Source organism: Lepidochelys kempii, chromosome 10 (assembly GCF_965140285.1).
Source record: "Lepidochelys kempii isolate rLepKem1 chromosome 10, rLepKem1.hap1, whole genome shotgun sequence".
Taxonomy (NCBI): Eukaryota; Metazoa; Chordata; order Testudines; family Cheloniidae; genus Lepidochelys; species Lepidochelys kempii.
In genome coordinates, this window is record NC_136389.1 from 50,194,896 (window position 1) to 50,212,130 (window position 17,235).

The 17,235-nt window shown below is 37.0% G+C and overlaps 1 protein-coding gene across 6 annotated transcripts in view; it reads left to right on the top strand.

Annotated features, from left to right (window-relative positions):
- SCAPER (S-phase cyclin A associated protein in the ER) overlaps positions 1-17,235 on the top strand; it is a 345,099-nt gene that overhangs the window by 233,559 nt on the left and 94,305 nt on the right. For all 6 annotated transcript variants that reach the window (XM_073303508.2, XM_073303509.2, XM_073303513.2 and 3 more), the window contains one exon: positions 12,276-12,391. In XM_073303508.2, coding sequence (XP_073159609.1) covers positions 12,276-12,391 — 116 coding nt within the window. The remainder of the gene's footprint in view (positions 1-12,275; positions 12,392-17,235) is intronic.

The window sequence follows — 17,235 nt, forward strand, 5'->3', positions numbered from 1 at the left end:
AGAAGATAACTGAGGTTAAATTATTCTGTGCTTTTGTGGACTGAAGTTTTTCCTTCATGTTGTTCAGCTGGTGTGTCTTGACACAGATGTTTTCTTAGCAAAAATATTTTAAGAATTACATCCCTCATTTGTTACCACCAAAAATTATAATAATACTTAGCACGTGCCCTGTATGTAATGTTTTCATGTTCAATGTACTTCACAATGTCATCTAAATAATCTACACAGCAGCCTTTAATTACCATCTTCATTTTGTAGTTGGGGAAAAACTAAGGTCAGGTGTGTCAGAGGTCACAGTAGAGTACCCCCAGCCGCCGAAGGAGTCCATTCAGAGCCACGTTTAGAATTCAAGAGTTCTTGTCTGCCATCCAGTGCTTCAAATACTAGCCACACTCTCTCTGTACTACATTTTCCAGTTGCTTTGGATTGGTTCTATTAGATTTAGTGGGCCAAATTCATCCATACCATCCAATGGCAGACAGCCTGCCTTTGGTGGGCAGTCTACTGTATAGGGTTAAAGTGATGCTAGAGGCCTGGAACTTAACAATCTGCCAAAGGTCCAGCAGTCAACAAGCACACTCCAAAAAGTGCGTGGTGCTGCTATGGGACAAGAGCAGCTAGTGATGTGCTTAATATATTCCCTTGTACGTTTCTGCCAGTGGGGTTCCTATCAAACCCCCAAAAGTTGTTAAATCTGCCTTGTCTGATGGAAGCCCCAGGAGAGGCCAGGCAGCAGTCACACCATCCTACTCCCCTAGATGGATTCCCCATGTGGTAGAACAGGACAGCAGGGAAGAATTTGGCCCAGAGTTAACCTTGCAATTAGATACTCTGTTGTTTGTAACTAGGTGGGAAGCTTTTGTGCATGCTGGAATTAGATGACACAGGTGCTCCAGCGCCCAGAGCATTCACATGTAGCACCTACAAATACATGTTGTCCTATGTTTACAGGAGAGGTTGGCATTTTCCAATTTTGGCAAATAGCATAAAGGGAGGGCAGGGGGCTGTGTGGGTGGTATTCATTAGAATAACTTACCTGACTGGTTAACAGCTTGCACTGATTCTTCAGTGCTCACAAGCAGATTTGTGTTTTTTGAAGGATAACCCAGGGTTGTCCTCAGACAGAGTATTAGCAGAGGTGTTAATAGAATGTCTCCCTGACTCAGGTTTGATTGAAGAAACCAGAAAAACCTGCAGAACTTGTGGGGAAAGGGAAGACTGTAGTCATTTTCCCCTTTTTTAAACTGAGGTTTGACACACAATATGAGCAGAAGATTGAAAGGGGAGAAGGAATAAGATACAGAACAAGCCTAGGAAGAAATTAAATTCATTAATACCATTGTGCTAGAACCATAGGCATAGGAACCAATTGTCTTAGAAGAATTGTAGTCCTAATATTAGGGCTCATTTTCACACAGCCACACAACTCACAGAAAATCTGTCACTCCTGTGCATGCTAACTTTGCTGAACTTCAGTTGCTTCCTACAATGACTTGGTGTCAAAGTACCTGATTGAGTTCTCTGGTAGTCAGAGTGCACCTTCAGAAAGAAAAACAAAAAGCCACCACTTCATTGTCTTTAGTTCGCATTCAGGAGAAAAATACCTGTAGTTCCATTTTTATTGCTGCAAATGCTTAATGTATCAAAAGTGAAATTAATCCAAATCCCCTTCTTTGTCATTTTCCTTGTAACTTTGTATTTGGTATGCAAATTTGCAGTTAATGCAACAGGAGATTCTGTAGCGAAAAGAAATGTTTTGGTTGCTACAGCTTCTGCTGCACAAGGGCAAGAACTGGAGAGCCCATACAGTGAGTATGAACCCCTTCTACATTGGTAGCCATCTTAGTCTGTATCAGCAAAAAGAGGAGTACTTGTGACACCTTAGAGACTAAAAATAACAAACCGGACAGTCTCTATGCAAAAAAATAAATGGACCATAAATCAGACGTCAAGAATTATAACATTCAAAAACCAGTCGGAGAACACTTCAACATCCTTGGACACTCAATTACAGACCTAAAAGTCACAATTCTTCAACAAAAAATTTCAAAAACAGACTTCAACGAGAAACTGCAGAACTGGAATTAATCTGCAAACTGGACACCATTAAATTAGGCTTGAAGAAAGACTAGGAGTGGCCGGGTTATTACACAAACTAAAAACTATTTCCCCATGCTAATTTTTCCCCTACTGTTACTCACACCTTCTTGTCAACTGTTTGAAATGGGCCATCCTGATTATCACTACAAAATTATCATCCTGATTATCACTTCTTCTTTGACAAGATCTGCTTTAGCAAGAGTGATGTTAGAAGCTGTAATTTGACCTAAACAGCTTTTCCCATTGACTTTTACATTCTCTCCACAAGTTATGGGGTTACCTTCACCTGAGTTCACAGTAAAAGCATTTACATAAAAGGTGGCAGTGTTGGGGTAAATTTGGTTACACACAGACAACTGCTTAGAGTCAAACAACATACCAACATAGCTACAAACTGGATAGATTCTATCCCCATCTTTGTTGTTGAGAGGAGCTGGCTTTTCAGGATGATACAGTTTCTGTTGTTCCTTTATTCTCTTGAGTTGGAGCTTAAGTCTGTCCACTTTTGCCTTAGCTTCTAGTTCCTGCAGTCGAATATATGCCATTTTTGTTCATGTTCAGAACACAGCCATTATCCTTCCATATCAGCTATTTTTGCTTTTGTTCAAGTTCTAGCTCCTGGTTTCTCACTGCAAGCATTTTCGCTGAGAGAACTAACAGATTTTTCAGTTCCTGCTCTGCGGCCTTTTGCTTAAAATACAACCCACTCTGTAAGCACAATTCTTCCAGGCTTTTTCTGTCAAGTTCTTCATATGGTTGTTGCACACTCATTGTAACTTATTTTTAACCCTTAAACTCTCCAATATCAAAATTAACTTTTGACACGCGTGTGGTTCTGATCCAAAAACCCAATTAACCTGTGGTAATGTGTATCCAAGCACGACTATGCCACTGTGACTGGGATCCTAGTGGGGAGCCAGCTGTGGTCACTCAATTAGGGTAAACTGCAAAGAATGGGACAGACAATCCCCATAAAGCTGGTGGATATTCCAATACAGTGCCTAGATTTACCAAGCCAGCATAAAACAGCTTCTTTATTACCTTACTGGTTACTCAGAAGTCCAAACAACACAGTTCCCTTAAAGTGATGCAGCCTCAGGCCTCCATCCAGGTACCCATGTCAAATATGATGACAATTTCTGTAAATCTTATTTCATCATATAAAAAGAAAAGGTTCTACCAATCCCAAAGGATCGGACACATTACCTCCCAGGTTAATGGATATTTCAAATCTTACCCAAATACACGCTACAACCAATTCTTATTAATTAAACTAAAATTTATTAAAAAACAAAAGAGAGAGAGTATGGTTAAAAGATCAATATACGTACAGACATGAGTCCAGTTCATTTAGGTGCATATTCATAGTAGAGATTGTGAGCTTCATAGGTGCAAAGAGTTCTTTCAGAAATAGTTCATAGTTAATAGTCCAATGTCCAAATATCACATTCAGGGCATACCAGCATAACTGGGACTTCAATCTTGCAATTCAAACTTCCCCTGAAGAAGGTTAAGCAGACCTGAGATCACAGAATCAGGAGCCAAGGATCTTTTATACAATTTCATTTCCTCTTTGGCAAGCTGGGATTTCCTCATGGAACATATGGTCATTTGCGTTTTCCTCCACCATTCGCAGTACATTTCAAAGAGAGATGAATACCAATATATCCCGTGTTTACAGTTCCTTTAAATTATATCAGAATACAGCATAGACAGGGACTGTTGATTACATTGTCACCCTACTCATACATATTTAAATACCCAAAAACACAAACATTATCTCCCCACATGTCTTCTTTGGGTTATTTATTTTGCAGGATGTTTAACCTTTTCTATCCATGCATCACAGTATTATTATTATACTGATTTTACAAAAGAGAGCCTTACTAAGTAGGCTCAAAAATGCCAATTGTCATTGAAAAATTTGTTTTGGGATACTTTCCACAGAGATTGTCACCATATAAACTTTTAATACTACAGCACTGATGAAAATGGGCGTCTTTTTTTTTTTCTCTTAAGCACACAGATTTCACTAAAGTTCAAGACCAAGAAGTCATCAGAGATGATTTATAAATAAATAAATAAATAAAAAGACAAGGAGCCAGCCTGGGATCCCCCGTCTGGATTTTTTTTATGAGGCTTTGAACTGTATTTCTTAGCCACTGGCACTTTAGATAGAATCTTTGCTAAAAACTAAACTATAGGAGAGAAGAAAATATTTCTTAATACAGAGCGTAACTGTATTTCACTAATTAATAACAAACTCTTCTTTCATAGGCTGACCACTGCTGCTTCAATTTAATAAGTACAGAATTCAGTTGCACAGATTGAGTGCATTCTCTCAATAACAGAAGGCAAAGTGTACACAAGTATTTGGTTTAGATCCAGCAAGTCTTCAACACACACAACTTCAGTTGGAGCTAATATGAGGTCTGTGCATGCAGGGCTTATCCATGATGAATCTTTTAATTTCAAAGTAGCAAGCAAGCCTTTTGGGGATCAGGAAAGATTCTTCCCTGCATTCACCAAAGTCTCAGTGGCTTGGTTTTGGTTTTGGTTTTGGTTTGTTTGTTTTTGCATAGCAGTAGTTTAAAAACTTTTTTTTTAAGTTTTTAATTTTTTTTAAAAGAGATGATAAAAAGTTTAAACTTTCAAAGGGTTTAAAATTGCATGGGATAGAAATGGGAGAGTTGTCATCAAAACATTTCAGATAAAAAAGACTGACTTATTTCTGGTCCTATTTTACTATGTAACTAATAATATAAAACAGTGACAGAGGAAATATGTGAATGGTGAATTCTTGATTTGAATATTCATTCATAGATTTTTTTTAAGGCTATAAGAGATCATTATAATCATCTAGTCTAATCTCCTGCATAACACAGGCTATAGAATTTCACTCAGTAATTCCTGCATCAAGTCCCTAATTTATTGTTAAATCAGGAGCAGATATTTTAGAAAAATACCCAGTTTAGATTTAAAATTTCAAATAATTGAGAATCCACTATATCCATCAATACGTTATCCCAATTGTTAATTATGCTCACTATTAAAAAATTGTGCCTTATTTCTGGTCCAAATTTGTCTAGCTTCAGCTTCCAGACATTGGATGATCTTATATCTTGGCATGCTAGAAAATAGAGCCCTCTCCTGCTAGAAACCTTCTTTCCATTTAGGTATTTAGATACTGTGATGAAGTCACCTGTTATAACCTTCTCTTGTATAAACTAAATAGATTGAGCTGCTTTAATCTCTCAATGCAAGGCAGGTTTTTCAGAGCTCGACTCATTCTTGTAACCCTTTTCTGAACCCTTTCCTGTTTGTTAACATCCTTTTTTAAAGTGCGGAACCAGAGCTGGATGACACTGTTCTAGTTATGGTCTCACTAATGTTCTGAAATAGTGCATACAGAATTCTAAAAGTACTATTTGTTAAAGTTCAGTTTATTTCTGTGTAGATGTTATTGTGTGTTGACTGTTGGCTTGTTCAAATAAGTCCAGTTTTTCACCTCCTCTAGTACATTATTTGCCATGGTTTCAAAAATGTAAAATAGCTATAGAATATGAAGAATTGTAAAATAACTAAATGAAATTAAATGTTGTAGCAGTGAAGACACACTGACGTGTTTTTTCTTTGTGTATTGTTTGTATAGACTGATATAGTGCAGTGTGATAGGAAATAAGCATACATGCTTTTTAGAATTTTTTTTTAACTTTTATGATTTTTTGTATGAAAGAAGGTAGATCAAAAATTCTTTTAAGCTACTTTAGGTTAGTTAGCTTGCTAACTTTTCAAATTTGCAGACTTGCCAAACCTTCTTGTATCATTCGGTAAGTGGTGCTTCTGGAGGTACCGCAGATGCCAAACCCTTGATAAAATCCACCCTATTTTGTTAATGAACATGCAAACAATTGTTCCCCATCTGCTGCCTCTTCTAAAAGGCTAGGAAGCCCTTCCTTCTTGATCACAAAGAACATAATTATTGTCTGTAGAAGAGTCAAGTACAAAGACAGTTCATCCAGTCTGACTGCTACTACACTGCAGGCCACCAAAGATTAACAGCTGCTTCTCCTTTGATTAGGTTAGGTAATAATAGTTACTTTAGTTAATAATTGGATGGATTCCCAGGCCATGTAATTCAGGTTTAGGCTGTCATTTTTTGCTGGCATGTAGCTGAGCTGTATTATTGGAATGGAGCCTGTAATCCTATTAGTCAGTTGTCACTCAAGTCATAGTTGAGAAGATAAGGGGAATTCAAATCCATTAAGGTGTTGTAACAGGTAGGAAAATGAGTGAACCACACACATTCAGTTTTCAGGGAACTTTCTTGATTGTGCTTCTTTAATTAAATCCAAATCACTCTAATTATAAAAATAAATAATGTTTGTTTAAAATATTTTATTTTTCATAATTAAATTCTGTCATAGAATTGTATAAACTAATCTATATAGGAAATAAAAAAATTATCTTTGTTTACTTATCCATTCCTACATGGATACTTCTGAATCGATGCATAACTCTTAGGATGTTACATTGAAGTGAGTTACTGTATTTTCTTTATGACAAATTTATAATGGTATAAAGACTAGGAATTAATTTTTCAATACCTCTTTAGTCAAGTGCATTGGCTTTCCTCCTCTACAAACAGGACCACTGCATTTCACAATGACAAATACTTGTGAATGGGCAAAAAAAGCCCTTTTTTCTATCCAGCATTGGTTTTGGCTACTACTGTTACTATTCACGAGATTACATCTCTAGTAAATGTTTTCTAAAGGTTAGTTCAGATCTACATTGCTCAAGAAAACAAAAAGAACAGGAGTACTTGTGGCACCTTAGAGACTAACAAATTTATTAGCGCATAAGCTTTCATGGGCTACAGCCCACTTCATCGATGCATAGAATGGAACATATAGTAAGAAGAGATATATACATATACATACAGAGAAGGTGGAAGTTGCCATACAGACTGTAAGAGGCTAATTAATTAAGATGAGCTATTATCAGCAGGAGAAAAAAACTTTTGTAGTGATAATCAAGAGGCCCATTTAGACAGTTGACAAGAAGGTGTGAGGATACTTAACATGGGGAAATAGATTCAATATGTGTAATGACTCAGCCACTCCCAGTCTCTATTCAAACGCAAGTTAATGGTATCTAGTTTGCATATTAATTCAAGCTCAGCAGTTTCTCCTTGGAGTCTGTTTTTGAAGCTTTTCTGTTGCAGAATTGCCACCCTTACGTCTTTTACTGAGTGGCCAGGGAGGTTGAAGTGTTCTCCTACCGGTTTTTGAATGTTATGATTCCTGATGTCAAATTTGTGTCCATGTATTCTTTTGCCTAGAGACTGTCCGGTTTGGCCAATGTACATAAGGCCTTTTTTGGTAATAAATGTATATATTATGATGATAGTCACTTTTGCTCACTTGCCTGTTCATTTGCCTCTGATTTTCTGCATAACAAGTAGTCTCAAACCTGCAAATCCTTTTGCACTTGGAAATCGGATTTTTTAAAATTATGTTGTATGCATATTTGTGAAAATCAATAAGAGGAGGAGCAAAATAGTTTCATATGCTGTTCCTAAATCCAACTGAAATACATTGATTTACATTTTCTGAACAAATATCTTTTATCTGGGTTAGTTTGAGGAATAATTTTCTCAGTCTCAATATGTAACCCCTTCCAAAGGGCCAGATTTTGCAGTCAGGTTTATAGAATGGGTCCCACATAAACATCTATGCTGAAATATTTTGGAACCTAAATATTTTAGGGATCCACACGATTCTTCAACACCGCAAAGAGTGTTTTATATTGGATCTGTACCCTTTCCAAATGGGGATTTAGCAGGCAGGCACTGTCATATATTATTGTAGAGTGCCTAGACTATGGGGCTCTGACCTCATTGAGACACCCACTACCACAGTAAAAATGAACAACAATATCTTGAAAGGTCCCTTAAATGTGATTCTTTCCTTCTGCACTGATTGGAATTGGGGCAAGCTTCCATCAAAACGTTGTTTGAGCATGTAGGTAGAATAACCAATATGCCTCAACTTCCTTCAGTACCAAGGTATTTGGTATGTTTGTTTTTCCCAGGTAACAGCTAATGAAAGCCTTAGCACTTCAGAATACTATATGAATTTGGGTCACATTCTGGAGGAGTTCATTTAAGGGGAAAACAGTGCAAGGGAACCGATATCCTGCACCCATATTTTTATGCTTTCGAAAGGATTTTCTCAGACCAGCACACAGACATATCAAAAGCTGATAATCACCTCACAGCAGATATAATACTAGAAGTATGTATGAAAATTCATTTGACATCTTTTGAATTTCATATTTCTTAGATTAAGAAATTGGTATTATTTTTAATACCTTTATTAATTCTTATTTTTTGCACAACTCATCTTTCTGCTACAGGCCATGATATACTACTATATGTAAGCGAGGGTGCCCTCCACCATACACACACACTTGTTTTCTCACCACTCATTCAGGTGCCATTTTCATTGTTAGGGATCCAGTGACACACAACACTCACTCTGGGAACATTATTAGTGCAGTGTTCAAGAGTAAATGATACTTTTGTGGCATCATTTCTTTGGTTCCCATGACCTCTCCTGACCCAAGGCCAAGAGCCCCAGAATTGTCCCTGAACCTGGGATTCTTGGATAGAAAGGTAGTTGTGCTGTGATTTAATCATTAGGCTGACACACATGTGCCTTATATCAGCAGTTAATTCAGTAATCATCAATGTGTGTCAACAAATAGTTGAAAGACTCTTAAAAAAGTCACTTGTACTTTTGTAACCCCCACTCTATCTAGAACACATCCTTTAAGATAAATTAATCCAAAAGCATACCAGAAATCAGTGATATCAGCAATGGATTCTAGATCACTGAGTGCCAGGTTTTAAAGTTCCTTTACTGTAGTAGGAGCAGTGAACAAATAATTAGCTCATGTATTTACTCCAACCTTGCTACCATAATCATTTTAGTTCTTCTTCTCCTAGTCTTAGTTCCATCTGTATAGGGTCAGCCCTTCAAGTCCTCCTCCTCCATTCCAGTCTGTCTTGAAGCAGCTCCTTGGAAACTCCGCAGCTAATCAGATCCTTTTGTATAACATCCCTCCATCCACCACAATAATTTTCGTTAAATGCTTTTATTTAATCTTGTTGTTTTGTCTGTCTTTCGTATTCATGAGGATGTTTATCACCGTAGTATCCAATCACCAAAATGTTCATGGATTTCATTGATGGTCTGGATGAGGAAATAAATAGGACATTTAACTATTTTTTCAGAGATACTGAATTAGGAGGAATTGCAAACAGAATGGAGGACAGAGAAAGCATACAAAGGGACCCTAGAAAGATTAGAAATACTGTATAGACAAAAACAAGTTCTTCAAAAATGCATGTTAATATTTTTTTATCAAAAGAATCTGAAACACAGATACTCAATGGGAGGGATAGATCTAGAAGAGTAATACTGAAAGAGACCTAGACCTAGAGGCAAGAGCAAACATTAAATTAGACATGAGTGTGTAATCTGATACAGAGATCAAAAAGGCCAGTGCTATTTTTGAATACACATGTGAAGACATCCTGTTACCACACATGTAGATAATAGTCCTTTTCTTTGTGGCTTTGATGTGACCTAACCCAAAATGCAGTGTTCATTTTTGGACACTTCATATCCTAATAGACAGACATTAAACAAGAAAATTTGGTATGGAAAAATTACAAGGAAAAGGAAAGATTTGGAATGAAATATGTTTGTTTGCTAAGCAAAAACTAAAGTGGGAATATGTAATATTTAGTAATGGTGTAATCATGAAGGAGGGAGAAGAATTGGTATAATAAAATTGGGTATAACTTGGAGTAATTAAATGAAACTGAAAAGGGCAAATTCAGGTTGAATGTCAGGAAAGATATCTTGATAGTAAGATCTAAAAGGTTGTAATCCCCCATAGGAAGTGGTGAAAACTGCACTGCCTGTCTCATTTAAAATTAGAGTGGATGCAACACTAACAAATGTACTATAGGGAACAGTCCTGCACTGGCAGGTCAGTGGCTTTTCTATTTGTTATCCTCCGACGCATTTATACCAAATGTATCTAGGAATTCTCATATACGTTTCTCTAAATATACTGGACATACATGTTGATTATTTTGTGTATGGGGTTTCTTGGCAACAGTATGTCACTACATGGAGTATACACTTTTAATCACAATGGAAAGTGATAGCTTAGAAATGCTTTTAACCTTCATATAGGACTCAGTCCTGCTCACATTAAAGTCACTGGGAAAATTCCCATTTACCTCAATGGTCCAGGATCAGACCTTTCTGGAGGATGTGACTAATAGTATGTCTTCACTGTAGAGCTAAGTCAAATTATCTACACACCAGTTGCTTTTCTAGAGGTAGTCTGGTTAGAGTGGCTACACTGCAAAATAATACTCAAGCTGCAGTGTCCACACTGCACTTGCTTATTTGCTGCACTAAGACTTCTGCTGGCATTTCCTTTGGTTCTTTGTGCTGCAGTAAGCTGAGCTGCTCTATGAATTCTTTCCCAATGAATTGTGGGAAAATTTGTTAGTCCTTTCTGGGCACACGGGAAAAATTGTGGGAAGGCATTGGAGGACTAATGGTACTCAAGTGGAGCTAGCCTGTGTCCACAGTACAGAATGGTTTAGTTAGCAACTGACAAATTGTGCTAATTTGAGCTTTAGCCTATACCCAATGACCAATCATTTCCAATTAAAAACACCACCCTACTTGAGTTAAGGGTTTTTTTGTGTGGATGGGACTCAGGCTAAGCGTCATCACTCAGGGTAGGTCTTCACTTCAGCTTTAACTTAAGAGTTAACTGGGCTAAAGCTGACTGAAACTGTGGAGTCACATAAAGGTTAAACCTATAGAAATTGCTAGTTGGTTATCTAACCACTTGTGTAAACTGGCACACACAAACAGGTTTCTGTCATTTCACGCCAGTTGTGTCCTTTGAAGATGAGCCTTTTTTGTTGTTTACAAATCCACATCCAATGCACATTAGTCCAAAAAAATTGCTTCTTTATGATCTCTTCAAAATCTAGCTCCCAACATAATGTGAAATGGAGCTAGCAGATCAATGGGAACATTTTTTCTGAAATCTTGGGCATTTAAATAGGGTACAGCTTTACCTTTGGGTGAATGTTTGCTTGAGACAACTAAACTTGCTGGGGAGAAAATTATATGCTCTTAAACAAAACTTGTCTTGTACTGTGGTGTTTACATATGACTTCTAATATTGATAAGAAAAAATATGGGCTATGAAATCCTACTAAAATATTTGTTATTACCATAGTTCATAGGGGGCTGTTCTAACATGGAGCACCCACAGAGTGCTAAGTATTTTACAGACAAATCATATATGAATATGATTCCTACCTCAAAGCTCTTACAGTCTAATTGTAGACATGACACAAGTGAAATCAACAAACAATTGGAGAAGGAGGGAGGAAATTGGAAAAGGAGAGGTTGAGGGTTACCATAATAAGGTCCCACAATTGTTAGGTTTGTTATTTGTGGTGTTGGCGTTGGGTCTGTACCAATAAAATTAATCAAAGTTTTGCTATTGACTTCCAGGGGTCCAGGATCAGATAGATAGATGATACACATGAAGTTTGGGTAATTCCTATTTATGCTTATAGAAATTAATTCCAAAAATGGGGGGGAAATCAGAAATGTTATAAAATACATACTTGTCCCTCATTGTTAAAACGTGTCCTACAAAATTGCACTTTAGCTATTAGCTAAATGAGGCTCATGTTAAAATAATCTTCATTATGGGCCTGATCTTGCTTTCACCGAAGCCCTAAATCAATATCTGTTTAAAAAACTCAAAATAGCTGTGGTATTATAATGAAGTTACAGCATATATAATATCATCAGGAAAAATAACATTGAAGTAACATTCTCTTGTATATTCAAAGGGGTATTCTGTTCCGTGCTTCTGTAGTGAAAGAATCAATGCACTAATTAAAAAGGTGAACAATCTGATTAAACTGTATTAAGATTTTATTAAGTGTACATCAAAGAAGTTACTCACCAGACACATATTTTAAATACTAAATTTGTATTTAAATTTCAGTAAATATTCCATATAATTATTATTCTCTATTTGTGTTTATCCAGAATGCAGCAGATCAGATAGCATTCCGGGTTGCAGGAGGACTCTCAGCCCTTGAACACATTCTTCAAGTAGTGATTTCTTCCACAAATCTGAATGCAGTTTCACGGATTCCTCCCAAGTATGTATGGTGCTACAGTTGCCATTTTGAATCATTACTAGATTATGCCATCACTGATGGGGGATATTTCTTTTCCACTAACCCCATTTGACTTTATTATTTATCTAACTGCTTGCTGCTCCTTCCTTGTGGTGTAGATGTTAAAAACTGAGGGCCATAATCTACCCTGCCATTTAAGTTCCAGATGGAAGACAGTATTTGACCTCAAAACTCTAGGACCAGTTTTAACTCTGTAAGTGTTTCACTGTTTCTGTTTCTTTGAGAGGTGATCTCGCTGCCTATCCAGAGCAAGGAATGCAAGCTCATTCTGGAACAGCAGAGACCCATCTCTCTGTAGAGACAAGACCCACTTTTTAAAAAACTTAGACTATCAAGGTCCTTGGTTTTTTGGGGGGGGGTTAAGTGCTTTTATGTGTTGTGATCCTAACTTGATCCAAAGTGAAACAGTTGTTCCTAGATATCACCTTAGATTCCTCCTGTGCCGCTGACACATCAGGCGGTCCAGTTCCTCCACTGATTACAGTCACTTGCTGATTGTGGCGCTTCTTCCCAGGTGATGCCAGCATATATAGTATAGTATCCTCTGTCACTGTCTGCCAGTTCATCCTTGACCTTCCTTGCTTTCTCTCTCCTCCCTCAAGTTGATAGCAAGTTCAGTGCTTGCTAAGCATGTCTCCAATCTTCCATATGGTGTACATGTCTCAATGTCCTGAGCTTTCTTTCTTTGACGATATTTTCTAACATTGCCTACTCTTTGAGCTTCCTGAGTCTCGCATTTGTTATTTTGTCTTTCCATTAAATGTGTAATATCTTCCTCAGCCATCTGTGATGGGCAGCGTTCAACTTCTTTTTACTAGATACTGTCATCAGCCAAGTCTCTGCGCAGTATAATAGCATGCTCAGTACAATCACATGGTATAATCTGACCTTTAATTTGGTATGGAGACCTCTGTCTGACTAGATGTTCATCCTTCCAAAAGTGTTGTTTACTTTTCCTGCTCTCATCTGAATATCTTTATCGCAGCTACTTTAAATGTCATTACACTCCCCAGATAGCCAAACTCTTCTACCTGTTCAATTTCTTTTCCAACCATGTAGACTTTTGCATCTATTGTTCAGTTTCCTACCTTCATGTAACTCATCATTGCTAACACATTTTACATCATTCATGATACCTTTTGTTGCCTGCTTCATCACCCAATCTATTGCTAATGCAAAGAGGATTAGTGGTAGCACACACTCTTGTCTAACTCCAGTCACAATATCAAACCACTTACCCAGGCCTCTGTCTGATCTGAGCGTCTACTTTCATCGTATAAACTCCTTCATATGTTGATCAGCTTGAATGGTATCCCATAGCTTCTAACAATACTCCTCAGCGTTTCTCTGTGGACACTATCAAGCACTTCCTTAACGTCAATAAAGTTGATTAAGATGTTTTTTTTTCTCCCAAGCGATAGGGTTTTTTGGTGATTTGTCAGGGAGTGAATATCTATTCCCACAGTGATCTGTCTGGAGGGAACCCAGTCTGTTCTTCTCGTAATATTCCATCTGCTGCTTTCTTCATTCCATGCAGGATAACAGTAGCCAATACGTTGCCCAGAATTGATAGCAATATAATACATCTCCAGTTTGTGAGTGGCTGCTGAGTCAGAATTTTGCCTCGTGCATTTAGTACCTCTGGTTGAATTCTGTCAACCCCAGGAGCTTTGCCGTGTTTGATGTCTTTGATGCTCCTAGATATTGCTGTCTAAAATTGCTACTGGAAATATATCTAAGTTCACTAGTAGTGCAGGAATGCCTCATTATAATGCATGAGAAATAAAAGGCTGAAGGTAAAGCATCAGGACCCTGAAAAGGTTGCCAGGTGTCAGAGTGGGCTGCGGTTGGACAGAGCTCCTGCAAAAATGGTAACTTAGGCGAAATTCATTAATAGCATGATCTCCTTCTTTATCTAATGTTTCAGCTGTAATTCGTATCCACTTTAAGGCCCTGTTACACTGCCAGAGGAGAGTAAAGAGGCTTTGGTGTGATGAGAATTGGGTCCAAGGTCTTCTCTCTTGAACTGTTTTCATTGTGTGTTCGGAAAACACCAGCAATGTTTAGTGTACTACAGAACAGCAATACTTCATAGATTTCCTGTGGAGTTTGAGTGCTAAATTGTCTGGTGTAAAGTGTGATGAGGCAGAGCTGCATCTCAAGAAAAAGAGCACTCAGAGGTAAAATGCCTCTTGGAGTTCCCTATTTGCCTGGAAGGAAGGGGAAAAAAAATTGCTGTACTCCTTTTATGTCATGTAGCATCTGGCCTGCTCCACTGGTCAGCATGTAGGGATGATTCCTTTTCCAGTGAATTGTTCCTAGGGCAAGTAACTTGGTATCAGTCTTTGCACTCCCTCAAGCGCAGGAGCTGTGATAGTAGATGACCCTTATAGGTGCAAAGGTGAGAGTCCTGTCTCCTTTCTCACACTGTGTGGCCACAGTTTATCCCTAACTGTTTACAATGGCATTTTTTAATTTTTTTAAAAAAGTCTCATTTTGTCAAGGGAGTTTGAGAAAATTGTGTTTACATTACTGAGAAAATTTTGTTTAAAGTTTGCTAGACAGTATGAAAATGTATTAGTTTTGAAAGGAACTTGCTGTGCTGATAAATGAAAACCAGCTTCAGCTGCAGTGTTCATATAACTGAAAAAAAAATCTTAGAAGATAAAATCAAAACATTTTTTTATCCTCTTGCATATTAACTACTAACCCTGTGTCTGGTTCCAGTGGTTCCTTACTTTCATGAGCACTAAACTTACTATTTTTAAAGGTTTCAGTGTAGCAGCCGTGTTCGTCTGTATTCTCAAAAGGAAAAGGAGTACTTGTGGCACCTTAGAGACACACAAATTTATTTGAGCATAAGCTTTCGTGAGCTACAGCTCACTTCATCGGATGCATTCAGTGGAAAATACACTGAATGCATCCGATGAAGTGAGCTGTAGCTCACGAAAGCTTATGCTCAAATAAATTTGTTAGTCTCTAAGGTGCCACAAGTACTCCTTTACTATTTTTAAAATACTTTTTGCTTAAAATGGAATACTTTATATTAACACACAAGCTTTTAACTATCTTTGAACTGTGTTCCCAAATCAAATATCTACAGAAAATAGAGATAAAGATTAATCTTTCTATCTGTTTTATATATCTAACAGATTCACAGAGAGACATCCGTAACAATAATTTTGCTCTGGTACTCAAAGTGATTCATTTGAAGTTATTATAAATTGCAATCTCTAGTAAGAATCCACAGATATAAAACGTAACTTTTTTTTTCAGAACTAAAAGAAAACAAACTGAACTCTTAGAAACACATCATTGAAATGAACAATGTCTAACTCTTGGACTGCAGGGTGTCGTGTAGCTTACTCTGAAGAAAATAGAGTAATAGCAACCTTCTCTAAGTGAAAAGGATGTGTTAATACACTAAATCTAGGAGTCTCTTGAGAATATCACTAATAATGCTCAAACAATTTTGAGGAAATGATGGACATTTTTAAAAAGACCCTTCTCCATTGTAAGGAATCAGTAGATCTCTTTCTCATCCAGGTACAAATAGGCATTGCTGTATTATTCTCAGCAAAATCATTGAAGAATCTCTTAAGGATGTTTTTTTCCATCTATATACAAGATGGCAAGACCGTGACTCAATATTTTAAATCATTCTGCCCTTCTGAATACTGGCTTCTGAATTCACTCGTGCATAAATATATTTAGGAATGATGGATGATAGTGGAGTGTTACGGGGAATGATGGCATAGGATTAAAAGAAATATAATCAGATATTTAATTTTAACTAGTTTTATTAACACAACATTCTATTTAGTACTTCTTTTAAAAAAGTATCCTACTGGAAGCAGTCACTTCCAACAATTATTTTGTTTGAAAAAATAAGAAAGCTGTGTACAATTAAGAAGACAGAAAGTTTACTCCTTATTTTATTCTTTTCTTCCAAAGAAGCCATTTGCCTTTTATGTTGCATTCATTGTATGTAGTAGGCTATCAATCTGGAGCTTGCAGCTTTTGTAAATTGCCCACTGTTCTCAAAGTCTTCCATGTCTTCACAATAGCTCTGGTCACTGAAACACGCTACTTCCAATTGAGGAGGCATCAAAAATAGCAATGGACCTTTATACTGGAGTATTTAAATAGCAAGACAGTTTACACTTGAACAATGTAGTTTTGACTTGGAGGAGAACCAAATTATCTTCAAATGCATAGCTCAGAACTTTCTTGAATAGAGGTTAGTTAATTAGCATTGCTGTTCCCCAGCCACATGCTATTAAACATGGTATCAAATTCAAATATGTTTATGTTTATATTTAAAATACTTTTTTAACCAGTGAGGCCTGCATGTTGGGAATGCAGTTGCTAGGCAGTCATGCATTACAGCTGGGAAATATTGTCCAAAATGTAGTTTAAAATTCTTTCACTTTCTGAATATCCTTCTAGTGGCAAAAAATTGCAGCACATGGAGAAAAATAATAGTTTAGTAACTTCGTACTGTGCAAGAAATAATAAGTAAATATTTTTACTATGATATAGTTCGTTCTTTTAAAGATGTGAAGCATCTTTGATTTGTGTATGATTTATTAGCAGTACAAATCATGACTCTTTGAAAGGTATTTGAAAATGCTGAACACTTAGCACAGGATATATGTTTTCAGATTGCTTCCTAGACCGTTTATATCCTGTGATTATGAGTAACATTATAAACATTATAAAACATTTTGAAAAGTGGATAAAGCAATTTTGCATTTGTAGGGAACTTACAAACAGCTGTCAGTTATTTTGACATTTTTTATGTT